Genomic DNA, 12,581 nt, shown 5'->3' with positions numbered 1-12,581 from the left:
TATTTTTCATTTGCTCTTTCAGTCAGAGGGGCTTTTTCAGAAGAATGGAAGACAGAGTCCAAGGAGTGCAACGTCCCCATGAAGGCCATTACAGCATCATCCACCCAGATGGCTCTGAGATTCCTGTCATATCAAATGGTCAGGACTGCCTGTATCATGCTGTAATCCAGGCAACAACTACAGGTCAAGAACAAGACATCCAGCAAAGAGCAGCTCTTCTGCGCTATAGAGTACAAAGTGAGGTAAGCCATTGTTTTCCTTGCCTGTAATTATACAGGTGCTGTAAAACTTTTAAAAATACTGTGCCCTCCAAAAGTATGCTAATGGTTGAGTAAAACCATGAATATGAGACAGAAGTACAGACGGTCAGCTTTTATTTCCTGGTATTTACATGCATATATGTTTTTACCGTTTTACAGCTGTTCTTATGTTGAATCCCCCATTTTGCACTGTGCAAAATTAAGTTAATGGATGACTGACAATTGTTAATTGTTGCTTAGGTGTTTCCTGCTGTATGGATTGCTCACATAAAAGAGCAGCGAGTATCTAGTCTTGGTTTTAGCCTTTGTCTTCGTCAGTGAAGACTGCATTTGGAGTCAGAGGCGTGCGCAATCATGAAGACCAGAGAATGAACTATGGGTGAAAAACAATTCATTTGTAAGCTGAGAGAATGGAAGAAATTAAGCAGGATAGCAGAGAAACTGGGTATATTAAGTGAAACAGTTTGGTTAAAAAAAGACCATATAAGAACCCACTAGTGACTATACTGGAAGATGCAGACCTCTCATCAGCTGCAAGAATCAAATACTCCGATGATAGTTCACCAAAAACTATAGAGATGGGTTTTATGAACAGATGAGACAAAAATTAGCACTTACCAAAGTGATGGAAAGCCGAAAGTATGAAGTAAGGAACATCCCATGATCCAAAGCATATCGCCTCATCTGTGAGAGATGGAGATTGTGTCATGGCTTAGGCCTGTATGGCTGCTTCCGGAACAGGTTCACTCATTTTTATTGATGATGTAACAGAGGATAGAAGCAGTAGAATGCATTCAGAAGTGTGCAGGCAGATTATTATGTATATATATATATATTGGGATGTATCCAAGTGTGCATGACTGCTTTCAAGTCACTCACATGTCATGCACACTTTCTGTCAGATCAAAGAGACAAATATTTCGAATTGCCTCATGGAACACATTGAACATTGTACATTGAAATTAATGTATAAATTCATTAATGTACAAAACTGCTGCTGAGCAACGACAGGAAGCACATTTCTCCAGAAAACATGTTTATACATGCTTCTGAACTGAATTTGAGTACATGTGCAAGTTATTGTATATTTGCTACGTACAATAAATACTGCATGTAAAACACATATTGTACATACATACATAGAGAACTTCTTTATCCGCATGGGGACATTTCCCTGGCAGCATCTTACATTCACATTCACAAACACACTTGTACCAAGAAACATACTATCATTCACGCAACAGAAAGCCTGGGCAGCAAAATACATAGGCCTACATACCAATACAAATTGAACATACACACACCTATTCAATCAATCTTGACTGTGAGACAGCCATCCACACATATGTTTGGCCTGTCCATGTAGTGCATGCTTATACACAGGGCCAAGTGACTTGAAAGAACTGAGGAAATATTGGGTAGCATTGCTTTGAGATACATCTTATGTCATTTCGGTGAGGCAAGATAGCCTATATTGTTTGTAGTATCGTAACTTGGCGTCATTTTGATATCAATACTTTTTAGTAACTTGGCATTTTTGTACGTTGAAAACGTTTTTTTTATGAGATATATATATACACTCCTGGGCAACAAAATGGGCCAAGCCCAAAATGGCAAAATATTAAGCTTTTAATGGTCTTAACAACAGATAATTGGTCACAAAATTAGCAAGAATTAAACAAATGCACTCCTTAGACCTCCTGTGCCACCATTTGCTCGTTTACTTTTCCTGCAGTGAACTGTTTGGGCAAAAGCTAGAAACATGGAAATTCACTTGTATAGTCTTCTTGTATGCAAAGGTAAAATCCTGATAATGATTAAAATGTTTGATGTAAAATTCAAACTAACACATGTCTGGGTGTACAAAATTTTCCAAAAATATCTTCTAGGATGTTTTTTTTCTTAAAAGATTACACACCTGATGCAGCCCATCAAGGGCCTGATAAAAAGCTCATAAATGGAACCAGGATTGATAGAGCAGGAAGAGATCTACAGTATGACGGATATCCCCAAACCAAAGATCAGCTGCAGTGAAGGTCTGGAAAAGCATTTTCAAAGATGATACCATACGTTTGGTGATGTCTGTTGGTTGTAGAATTGGTGCAGTTACTGCAACCAAATATTAGACTTTATTGCTTTGATTTACTATTGTTAGGATTATTTTTCCCTTCTCCGTGGAGTCAAATGCAGGATGATGAACACGCTGACGACGTCTCCTCAGAGAATTTGATGTTTATTACAATGCGCAAGGGAGAGACAAACTCAGAACATTTGGGCAGTGCGCCAAGCAAGTCTCTGCCAATCACGCTGTGTGGTGTCTTGATATGCAGTCCGTGGTCTTACACATCAAAAGATTGAGTTAAGTGGCGGGCCGGAGACAAATGGTCTTGTCCGTCCCTGGGAACCCTCACAGCCATTTAGCATAGGAATGTGACATCCTTGCTAGAGTTGTTGTACTGAAACACACTACAGAGGGGCTAGACACAGCGGCATGCAAACTACAGACACAGTAATGGCAGAAACGGAAACACAATACACTACAAAAAATATTATATATATATATATATATATATATATATATATATATATATATATATATATATACTAAATAAAACTGGGAACCTATCACTATTAAGCTTGTTAATTTTGCACAGCTGAAAATGGGGGGAATTAACACACAGACAACTGTTTCTGTAAAATGGCAAAACATGTACACACGTACCAAGCAGTCCTCTTATATGTGGAGATCTTTCTAAAGCACATCCTGATCTTCCTATCACATGCCATCATGTTTCGTCAAGTGTTAACTAATAATAGTTTTGTGTTAATTCACTTTTTTGAATAAAAATGTGGCCCATTGTGACTAATGGAGCTTTGTGATACCATTGGGATAAACCGAGTGATACTCTTTTTCATGAGGACTATTTTTATTTATTCAGGGAAAGCCAACTGAGATCAGACCTCTTTTTCAGCGACACCCTTGATAAAATTGAAAATATCTTCCATTTACACATATTAAGAGACCCAATGCAAAACTCAAATGTTGTCCAAGATATGAAATCTATGGATCTTCCCTCATTTGTTTCTCCAACTTCTTGTTTTAATGTAACAGCTTAACCAGAACCTTCCACGGTATGCTGGGCTAGTAAGATGCCAGAAGAGCTATGAGGAATGGCAGAAAACTCCCGGACAATACTCTGTCATAGGAGGAGGACTGAAAAGACAGAAAACCGACAATAAGTTCAACGATGAAGACTATAAGAATACGATCTCTGAGATGAAAGCACATGAGTATTCTCCTGGAACAACAGAATATGAGATTGCTGTAAAATACCACCTTGGATATGTTGGAACATATGAAGAGTTAAGTCATTTTTTCATCTTGGTATTGATGAGGTGGCATGTTAGTGAAACATGTTAGTGACTAAGAGTCAATTTCCTTACAGTATTATAGATGACCAGGTCATCCTTATTACCGGGTAGTTATTCAATAATTCAGTCATACATTAATTTATTAATTCATTCATCGTTCATTGATGAGCGCAAAGGTAGATTTCATCTGAGCCCCCTAAGACAGCTTTAAGAAACTGTGCAGGTATTGTTTCAGTGAATGACATCAACTGAATCAAAAGGAAGCAAAATAGGCTGCAAATAATAGTTTAAATTGTGAAAGCAATTCTGTCATTCAGACAGATAGACAGACAGACAGTTCATGCACTCAAGGGTCCCTTGGAATCAAAACTATAGTGTCATGCAAAAAGCAGCTTGAGGATTAACACTTGCCTACTTAACTTGCTCCTAAATGTCGTCATTTCTTTACTGGCGAAAAGCAATGTCTTAAACACTCTTAATCAATCGGATGAAACATGCATTCAAATGGCGTCGGAATTATGAGACAAATTGGCATAACTGATTGGTCTGCAATGATTTGTAAGCTCAGTATCCACATGCTACCAGCCTCTAACACATACTGCTGATCTGTTGTCTGGATAATTTCTTCCTCCAAACTAGATAAGTCACCTCAAGAGTTTCCTTTCTTCCTCATTCTTATGCGGGTACTGTTAACAGCTCTGCACATGTTTTGTAAAGAAATTAATAGTCAGACATAGACCTGCTTCGTCCCCTACATGTTTTCTTTCATTTCCACCTAAATATCATATGAATGTGCGCCTGTCCTTGTCCGACGCCATAGCTTGGAGAAAAGTGCACCCGAGATGCACTGGAATGTGGCAGAAGACGAATCAATCAGGTTCAGGTGCTCTCCACAGTATAAACACTCTTCGCTACACCAGCAGGCGTGGCCATGTAAACCGCATACGCTAACTGGAAAGTGGTTAGTATGAGGGACTTAAAAAATACATGATATATAGGGTGATTACAAACAAGAGGAATATGTGGGCTAGCTTCACACAAGCAGTGGTGATTAAAACAATTTTCTAACTGTTAGAAATTCTTTATTTAATAATAATGTTGAAATTCAATTTTTTATTTCCCTTTCCTGGTGTCCTCCCGAGATCACAATTCTGCTGGATTTTTCCCGTTTTAGGAAAAGTTTTCATATACATTTTTTGTTAATAAATAAATAAGCAGTATCAATGAAATCCTAACAAAACCCATCCCTGATTTTAGCACACAATTTGAATGAATGGCTTCCTGGTTGAGCACTTAATGGGCCAGGACAATGTCAAACAGTATTGAGAGCTGGACAGAAGCATTGTAGGTTTTAGTCTTTTCATTGGATATGTTGACAATAAGAAGAAAATTTTAAACTATACTGCCCTTATCCTTTAACTTGAAAGAGTCACTTATTCCTGTCAAGGTCTTAATCATGTCTGTAGAATACTGTGAAGAATACCTGATTGGTTTTGTCTTTGTCAGATGAAGGGTCGGTAAGAAATTGAAACTTCACTTTATGATATAAAATACATCATAATATTTTGGAGCTATTATGGAATGCAAGTTCTATTCCTCATGCTACTTAATTCATTTGTTCAATGTTGACATGAGATTCAAATTGCATGGGTCTACTTTGCAAACTCATGCAAAAAGCAACAAAAAGTAAAATCGTAATCACCAGATTAGGTTTAATACATCAAAATTCACTTCAAAGCAAAGAAGTTCCACAATATAGTATGAATTCATGGATTTAGCTTTAGATTTCGGAATGAACTCATTTTTTCTTTGTTTCCCTGCATTGAATAGTCTAAAGAATACAATTGAATCTGGAAGGAAAATCGTGGAGAAGGATCATTTCATTCCAAATGGCACACTTGCTATAGCTCGAACAAAAAAATATGCTCTAAAGAAACTTAAGAATTCAGGGCAAACAGAGCATTCAAATCTTTATACTCTGGTGACAAAAGAGGACAAAAATGGAAATCTTCACCTGGCCATGCAGGTGCTTTACCAGGATCACCGTATTGCCTTGACAACTGCAAACAGCAGGGGCGCCCCAGAATGCAGGTGAGTCATACTGTATAACAGAATGCAGGTGAGTCATACTGTACAACAGAATATAGGTGAGTCATACTGTACAACAGAATGCAGGTGAGTCATACTGTACAACAGAATGCAAGTGAGTCATACTGTACAACAGAATGCAGGTGAGTCATACAGTGTAATAGAATGCAGGTAAGTTATGCAGTGTAATAGAATGCAGGTGAGTCATACTGTATAACAGAATGCAGGTGAGTCATACTGTACAACAGAATGCAGGTGAGTCATACTGTATAACAGAATGCAGGTCAGTCATACTGTACAACAGAATGCAGGTGAGTCATATAGTACAACAGAATGCAGGTGAGTCATACTGTATAATAGAATGCAGGTGAGTCATACTGTACAACAGAATGCAGGTGAGTCATACTGTACAACAGAATGCAGGTGAGTCATACAGTATAACAGAATGCAGGTGAGTCCTACTGTACAACAGAATGCAGGTGAGTCATACTGTACAACAGAATGCAGGTGAGTCATACTGTACAACAGAATGCAGGTGAGTCATACAGTGTAATAGAATGCAGGTGAGTCATACAGTATAATAGAATACAGGTGAGTCATACAGTGTAATAGAATGCAGGTGAGTTATGCAGTGTAATAGAATGCAGGTGAGTCATACTGTATAACAGAATGCAGGTGAGTCATACTGTATAACAGAATGCAGGTGAGTCATACAGTGTAATAGAATGCAGGTGAGTCATACTGTATAACAGAATGCAGGTGAGTCATACTGTATAACAGAATGCAGGTGAGTCATACAGTGTAATAGAATGCAGGTGAGAGGTGAGTCATACAGTATAATAGAATACAGGTGAGTCATACAGTGTAATAGAATGCAGGTGAGTTATGCAGTGTAATAGAATGCAGGTGAGTCATACAGTATAATAGAATACAGGTGAGTCATACTGTATAACAGAATGCAGGTGAGTCATACAGTGTAATAGAATGCAGGTGAGTCATACAGTGTAATAGAATGTAGGTGAGTCATACAGTGTAATAGAATGCAGGTGAGTCATACAGTGTAATAGAATGCAGGTGAGTCATACAGTGTAATAGAATGCAGGTGAGTCATACAGTGTAATAGAATGCAGGTGAGTCATACAGTGTAATAGAATGCAGGTGAGACATAAGGTGTAATAGAATGCAGGTGAGGCATACAGTGTAATAGAATGCAGGAGAGTCATGCAGTATAATAGAATGCAGGTGAGTCATACAGTGTACTAGAATACAGGTGCGTCATACAGTATAATAGAATGCAGGTGAGACATAACATAACACTCTGCATTGATATTTAAAGTGATATACCAGCCATAAGGGCTATATGCCATAATGTCTCTGTTAGGGCTGTCCTGTGGGTCAGTAACATCCTCCCTCTGCTAACTAGCTTCATCCTCCATTATCGGAGCCCACCAAACATGCTAATTATTAGCTTACTGTGTCATCCTCATCGCCTTACTCTGCCTCCCAGCTAACATTTTGGAAACCAGCACATTAAATACATTCAAAGGAGCCTGAAATAACTTGCTTAAATTCTGCTTGGATCCCTATTTTACCAATATGTGGTGCACTTAGGTTCACAAAGCAGTACACTCAAAATAAACACTAAAATTATACGCTTAATAATTTCTTCAACTACTTACTTACCAATTACAGACTGTACAAGTCATCCTCCAGCCAAAAAACAATTGGTACAGCAAAGAGTAGGTAGTTATTTATTCACTGTACTATCTGAGTTTTCAAGCACTGTGGGTCTATACTATTTTAATTCTAATCACTAGCACCAAGCATGTTTATTAAGTTACCTTACATTATTTAATAGTCCATTCCTTGTCCAGAACGTTAGCTGGGTGGCATTGTAAGTAAATGAGAATGATTTAGCAAGATGATTATAAGCTTCTTGACTACTTGACTAATGGAGAACTGGATTAGAGAGAAGGATACTGCTGTTCCCTGTCACTGCCCTGAGGAAGAAAATTAGATCATATAGCTCTTGTGTGGCAAGTGAAAAAAAAAAGTATTTTACCGTTATCCTCTTAAAAAGTATGTATTTACCTCCAAAGGATAAAAATGCTGATTTGGATCGTGATGGGTGGAACACCTTGAAGGGTGGTACATTGTAATTGCTCTTGGCTTTCAGTCATAATGACCAGACAGCAAACAGACACTCACCTCCTCCTGTTAGAAACAGCTTTAACAGCCTCCGTTTCCTCCTTTTCTCTCTCCAGGGCACTGCTGGCTGATACGCTACTGAGTGGGGATGGTGAGACCCTGCTGAAACAGGCCATGATCATGGCCAACCCCATATCTTCCCAGAACCTCAAAAGACATGCAGGTACAGACTTGATGTTTGTTTATACAAATTTCATTGTTAGTGGGCTAGCTAAAAGCTAGCACTCTATTGATATTGTCTATATTTATTAGGGGCCAAGCACCAAATGGTGCAAAGGCACCAGTAGTGGCTTGTGGGGTCTGTTCAGCTATGAATTCTATTGAGCTTTTATACGTTCTGCTTCTTTGTATTTTAAATTGTTCTTTTCAGTTGCTTTCAGCTAGCTCATAGTTTCTTCAGTAACTTCGGTTATTTGTGTTATACTATGCTTAAAAATGTCTTACACTTCAGTTGTCCAGTTTAACTCAGTTCAAAACAGATTAGTATTTAGCACTGCTTATGCAGCCACAACATTTGTTTTCCAAAAGCAATTTCAACAACCAGTTGTAGTTAGCAACAGATGTTTGAAAGCATACTTATGGTAGAATTGCACATTTAGTAATTCTATAGATAATGTTCATTATTGCTTTTGCCTTGAAATGTTTTTTCATATTTTTATCTTTTAGGTATACAGACTCATCCATTGGAGGGAAGAGTAAAACCTCTTACAAAAGAAGGGACAAATTGCTACTACAAAACCGGTTACGTGACGTTAATCGGTGAGTATCAGAAGATCGGCATCATCGACCAAAACGCGGTGGGTAGACTGAAGACGTGGGTGAAAGAAGATCAGCACCTCAGCAAAAATACACCTGAGTACAATAGCATATTAAAAGTATTATCACCTTTGGGCGATCAGAGCGCGGGCACTGCAACTAGAGGTATTAAGAGGAAAAGCTTTACAGGGCCTGATCATGGTCAAAAAAGAAGAAAATGAACTTTTAAAAAAGAAGCATTATTTTTCAGTCTGTTTTAATTTTTGTCTGTGTCTTTGATGTGTGCAAGATGAATACTTGCCCTGTGATCTTCTACTTTTGTGGAATGCTCTTTATTTGATTTGATGTTAGTGGTGGATTTGATGTTGATGCAATGAAGCACATCACAGTTCAATGGGCCTCACTGATGTAATGCAGAGCAAAACCTTTACCCATATATGGATTTCCGGATCAATGAGAATTTCTCTATAGGGAAAATGAATGGGAGTTTCACATAAACATCCCTATCACAGTCTGTGATTGAACTTTTTAAACACCAATATAAATCTTAAAATGTTTTATCCGAATGCATTTCTGTTGTAGTCTGTATTTCCCGGTCACTTGTCTCCCCAGTACTGTCTCTGTGTCTGTGTTCCCTGAGCTGCTTCACTCCCCTGTACTTGTGTGATTTCACTATTCGGGTGGTTCCGGGTTTTCATGGTTTCCCCCCTTCTTTCCAGTCTCGCTTTACTTTCTTCCTGCTGATTTCTAGTTTTACTAATTTCTACTAATCCCTACTAACTTATAGATTGTAAAGTACTAACCTCACTAATATACTAACATGTGAATATTACTAATGGACTAACACACACTAGTTTTGGGTTTTTGATAGTTTAGATCACTATACTAATACATTAACCAGTCTCCCCTTTTCCATGCTGCGCTGTAGCTCCGCCTCTTTTCTTTCTAGCCTGCTCTAACGCTGAGTTCTGCAATTGCCTGCACCTGTCTCTTGCTCTGACTGCACCTCTCTCTCTCTGCACGTGTTTTACCTGCTTCACCCAGGCCGTCTATTATCATTGTTGTCTATGTGATTCCAGTCCGCGTTTTGTCAGTCCCCTGTCATTGAATTAGTTTTCCTAATGTTCTTCACCTGGATGTTGTTTGTTACTCCTCCCTCACTCACTTAACCCCTCCTTGATTGTTATCTTCCCCAGTGTATAAATGTCAGTCTTTTCCACCTGTTCAGTGTCAGAACGTTGATCATATTCATTGTGCCGATTATTTGTAAGCCTTTGTCTATTGAGATTCCTGCGACACCCCTTTGCCCGACTTCGAGTTTGCCTGCCCCTTTTGGTTTTGTTTGCTTCTGGTTTGACCTTCGCTTTGCCTTGACTTCTCTTTTGCCTGTCCCTTTGTACCTTCGCAATTCTGATCTCCTGGTTTTTGATTTTTTGCCTGTCTTTTCACTATTCTTTTGGAAACTCGATTTGGCACCGTCCTCTCTCTGACTACCTGGCTTCGAACCTCGGACTGATTAAAGACAACGTTTTTTGGATTTCCCTGGTCTTCGTGTGGGTCCTTACACAGAACATCACAATTTCTCTCTTAAATGAAACTGGATTCGCTTAATTCCAATGGCTACTTTCCAACCGAAATAATTATTTTGCTAACAGAATGCTAAGACTGCTACGAATGTTATTTTTGTCAAAAAGCAACCATTAGCCAGCAAATAAATTTTAAAGAAAGTACTCGAATAACATAGAAATTACTCACAAGAACAGCAAAAATAACAACAATAAACCGTGAATTATAGCTGGAAATATAGCTAGCCCTGTTTATGATGTGCAACGGGTCGCTAACCACTTAGCTGTTAGCTATTTGTTTTTTTAAATTACAACAAATTATTTATTTATTTATTTTTTGTGAAAAATGGATGAAACGCAGTCTTTTTTCATGCACAGACAAACGTCCAAATGTCATACATTATTTTGAAGGAGTTAGGAAATGCCATTCACACAATTTTTTTGATCCGGAAGTCTCAAAAATGCTAATAAACCTGAAGCAAATGATGACAACTTCTAGGCCAATATGATCCAGACTCAATCAAAGATGATGGACAAAACACGGAGAGGCCAATTTGCCTATTCCAGCCATAGAAAGAATTGTTTCATAAAACAGAATATAGTGGGGACACAAAGGCTGAACAGGAACACACCAAAATGCAAAGAACACCAAATTCAATACTTATTTTGGCCCTCTGTGGGCACTCAACCACAAATTTTACAATATAATTACAAAATATTTTTGAGATTAAAATATTTGTCAGGTCTGCTGTGTTGTAATTTTTTTCTTGGCAGTTCGTCAGTAAATTTCATTAAAGGATAGGCTCACTATTTTCAACGCAGACGTTAGTGAAATGTTGTTCCCCTTCATTTATAATCGTGCATAGCACAACCTCACTGATACCTTAAGTACTGAGAAACTTGAAGCTTCTCAGAGGTCTTGAACATGGTCCAAACGTTCAGCCGTTTATATACCATAAATCTTCTTTTCGAGAATGGGGAAACTCATAGTATACTCACGAGTCTCTTTGTGTATTTTTTGTTTATTCAGAACATGAGTGACAGTAATATCACATTTGATTTGGAACTAGTTTTTGCAACTGTCACAGTACAGTACATCCCAACCAGTTATAAAATTCCGTACTTCATTTTCTGAGAATGGAACCTCTCACAGGGATGAAATGTAGGAGCAGAACACCCTGTCTATGAGAACATATTAACGGAAGTGCAATATTAAGCCAATAAGACCCGATATAAAGCATGGTTTGCATTTTTCGGTAGAAAATATAAAGGTGTCTGAGTATACTGGGAGTTATACTCTACAACATAAACAGGAAGCGATAGTCTAATTGGAGCACTTTGAACACATCAGAAGCGTGAAAATATTTTTGCAATCTCCACTCATGAAGGAACCTTGTGTTAATTAGCATTAGGCTTCTGATGCCTGACTAACATTCCTGATCATTAATTACATTATGCTTCTGTACAATCAAAAGTTTGTATTTAAAATAGGCAATTAAAAAAATATATATATTGTTGGAATGCTTAAAATTGTAAAACAAGTAATTAGTATATTGTATATCTTTGATAAACACTTGGCTTGCTAATGGATTACCTATGAAGATGTTTAAATCCATAAAGGATACTCCTTATGAAATTATGTATTTCATCCACAATTTGTATTTTAAATGCTGTCAAATTTATTGTCTGCATGCTGTGACTGATAATTCTGTGGAATAATGGTAGTATTGTTTTGGAATATTCAGTTACTATGTACATGTATTTGTTAACAGAATATTTTCACTTTTGCCTCAGTCTTCATTTTGCTTCATGTCAGTGTAAATTTTGAGTGGCAAGATAACAGTGTCATTGCTGATCTGAAAATAAAGAAAGTGTTACTGGCCTCAGGCCTAGGGGAACCTGGGCCTGTTACAAACCATGCTCCTTTAACACTGAAGGATGATAGAGAAGCGGACACAGTTACTGCGTGTAGTCGACTCTGGCACATATTTTATTCTCCTTTTCATTGTCTCTTTTCTTTGGTTCAATTATCAAAATAAACAGATCAACCATTCCATTTGTTACATTGCCATCCTTCTATTCACATACAGTCACTTCAACCATATTCCTCATACAGTAGTACACAAGTTCATTAATCCAAAAATGCATTTTCACATTAGTTCCAGAAGAAAACTATAATTTACATTCATTGGTCTACATCTGGAAAAAAGGGGCTTTTTTAAATCTGGTTTCAGCTTATTCCCATTTGAAAATTGACCGGAATGAACAAAACTACAGTCACTTAAATTCCACATGCCAGTATATTGGTGCCTCTGCATAGGGCTACTGCGGA

General features: G+C 37.8%; 1 protein-coding gene across 3 annotated transcripts in view; it reads left to right on the top strand.

The window, feature by feature from the left end:
• Positions 1 to 12,302, top strand: part of LOC135260227 (trichohyalin-like) — a 29,665-nt gene extending 17,363 nt beyond the window's left edge. Inside the window, exons 7-11 of one of the 3 annotated variants that reach the window (XM_064345440.1) lie at positions 23 to 242; positions 3,373 to 3,623; positions 5,463 to 5,723; positions 7,985 to 8,091; positions 8,595 to 12,302. In XM_064345440.1, coding sequence (XP_064201510.1) covers positions 23 to 242; positions 3,373 to 3,623; positions 5,463 to 5,723; positions 7,985 to 8,091; positions 8,595 to 8,905 — 1,150 coding nt within the window. In that variant the 3' untranslated portion in view covers positions 8,906 to 12,302. Of the gene's footprint in view, positions 1 to 22; positions 243 to 3,372; positions 3,624 to 5,462; positions 5,724 to 7,984; positions 8,092 to 8,594 lie in introns of those variants that run through there. The other 2 variants (XM_064345439.1, XM_064345441.1) reach the window with 2 other exon arrangements.
• The last annotated feature ends 279 nt before the right edge of the window (positions 12,303 to 12,581 follow it).

The sequence above is a fragment of the Anguilla rostrata genome, chromosome 8 (assembly GCF_018555375.3).
Source record: "Anguilla rostrata isolate EN2019 chromosome 8, ASM1855537v3, whole genome shotgun sequence".
Classification (NCBI taxonomy): Eukaryota; Metazoa; Chordata; class Actinopteri; order Anguilliformes; family Anguillidae; genus Anguilla; species Anguilla rostrata.
Note: the sequence above shows the minus strand (reverse complement) of the source record. Positions and strands in the feature narration are given on the sequence as shown.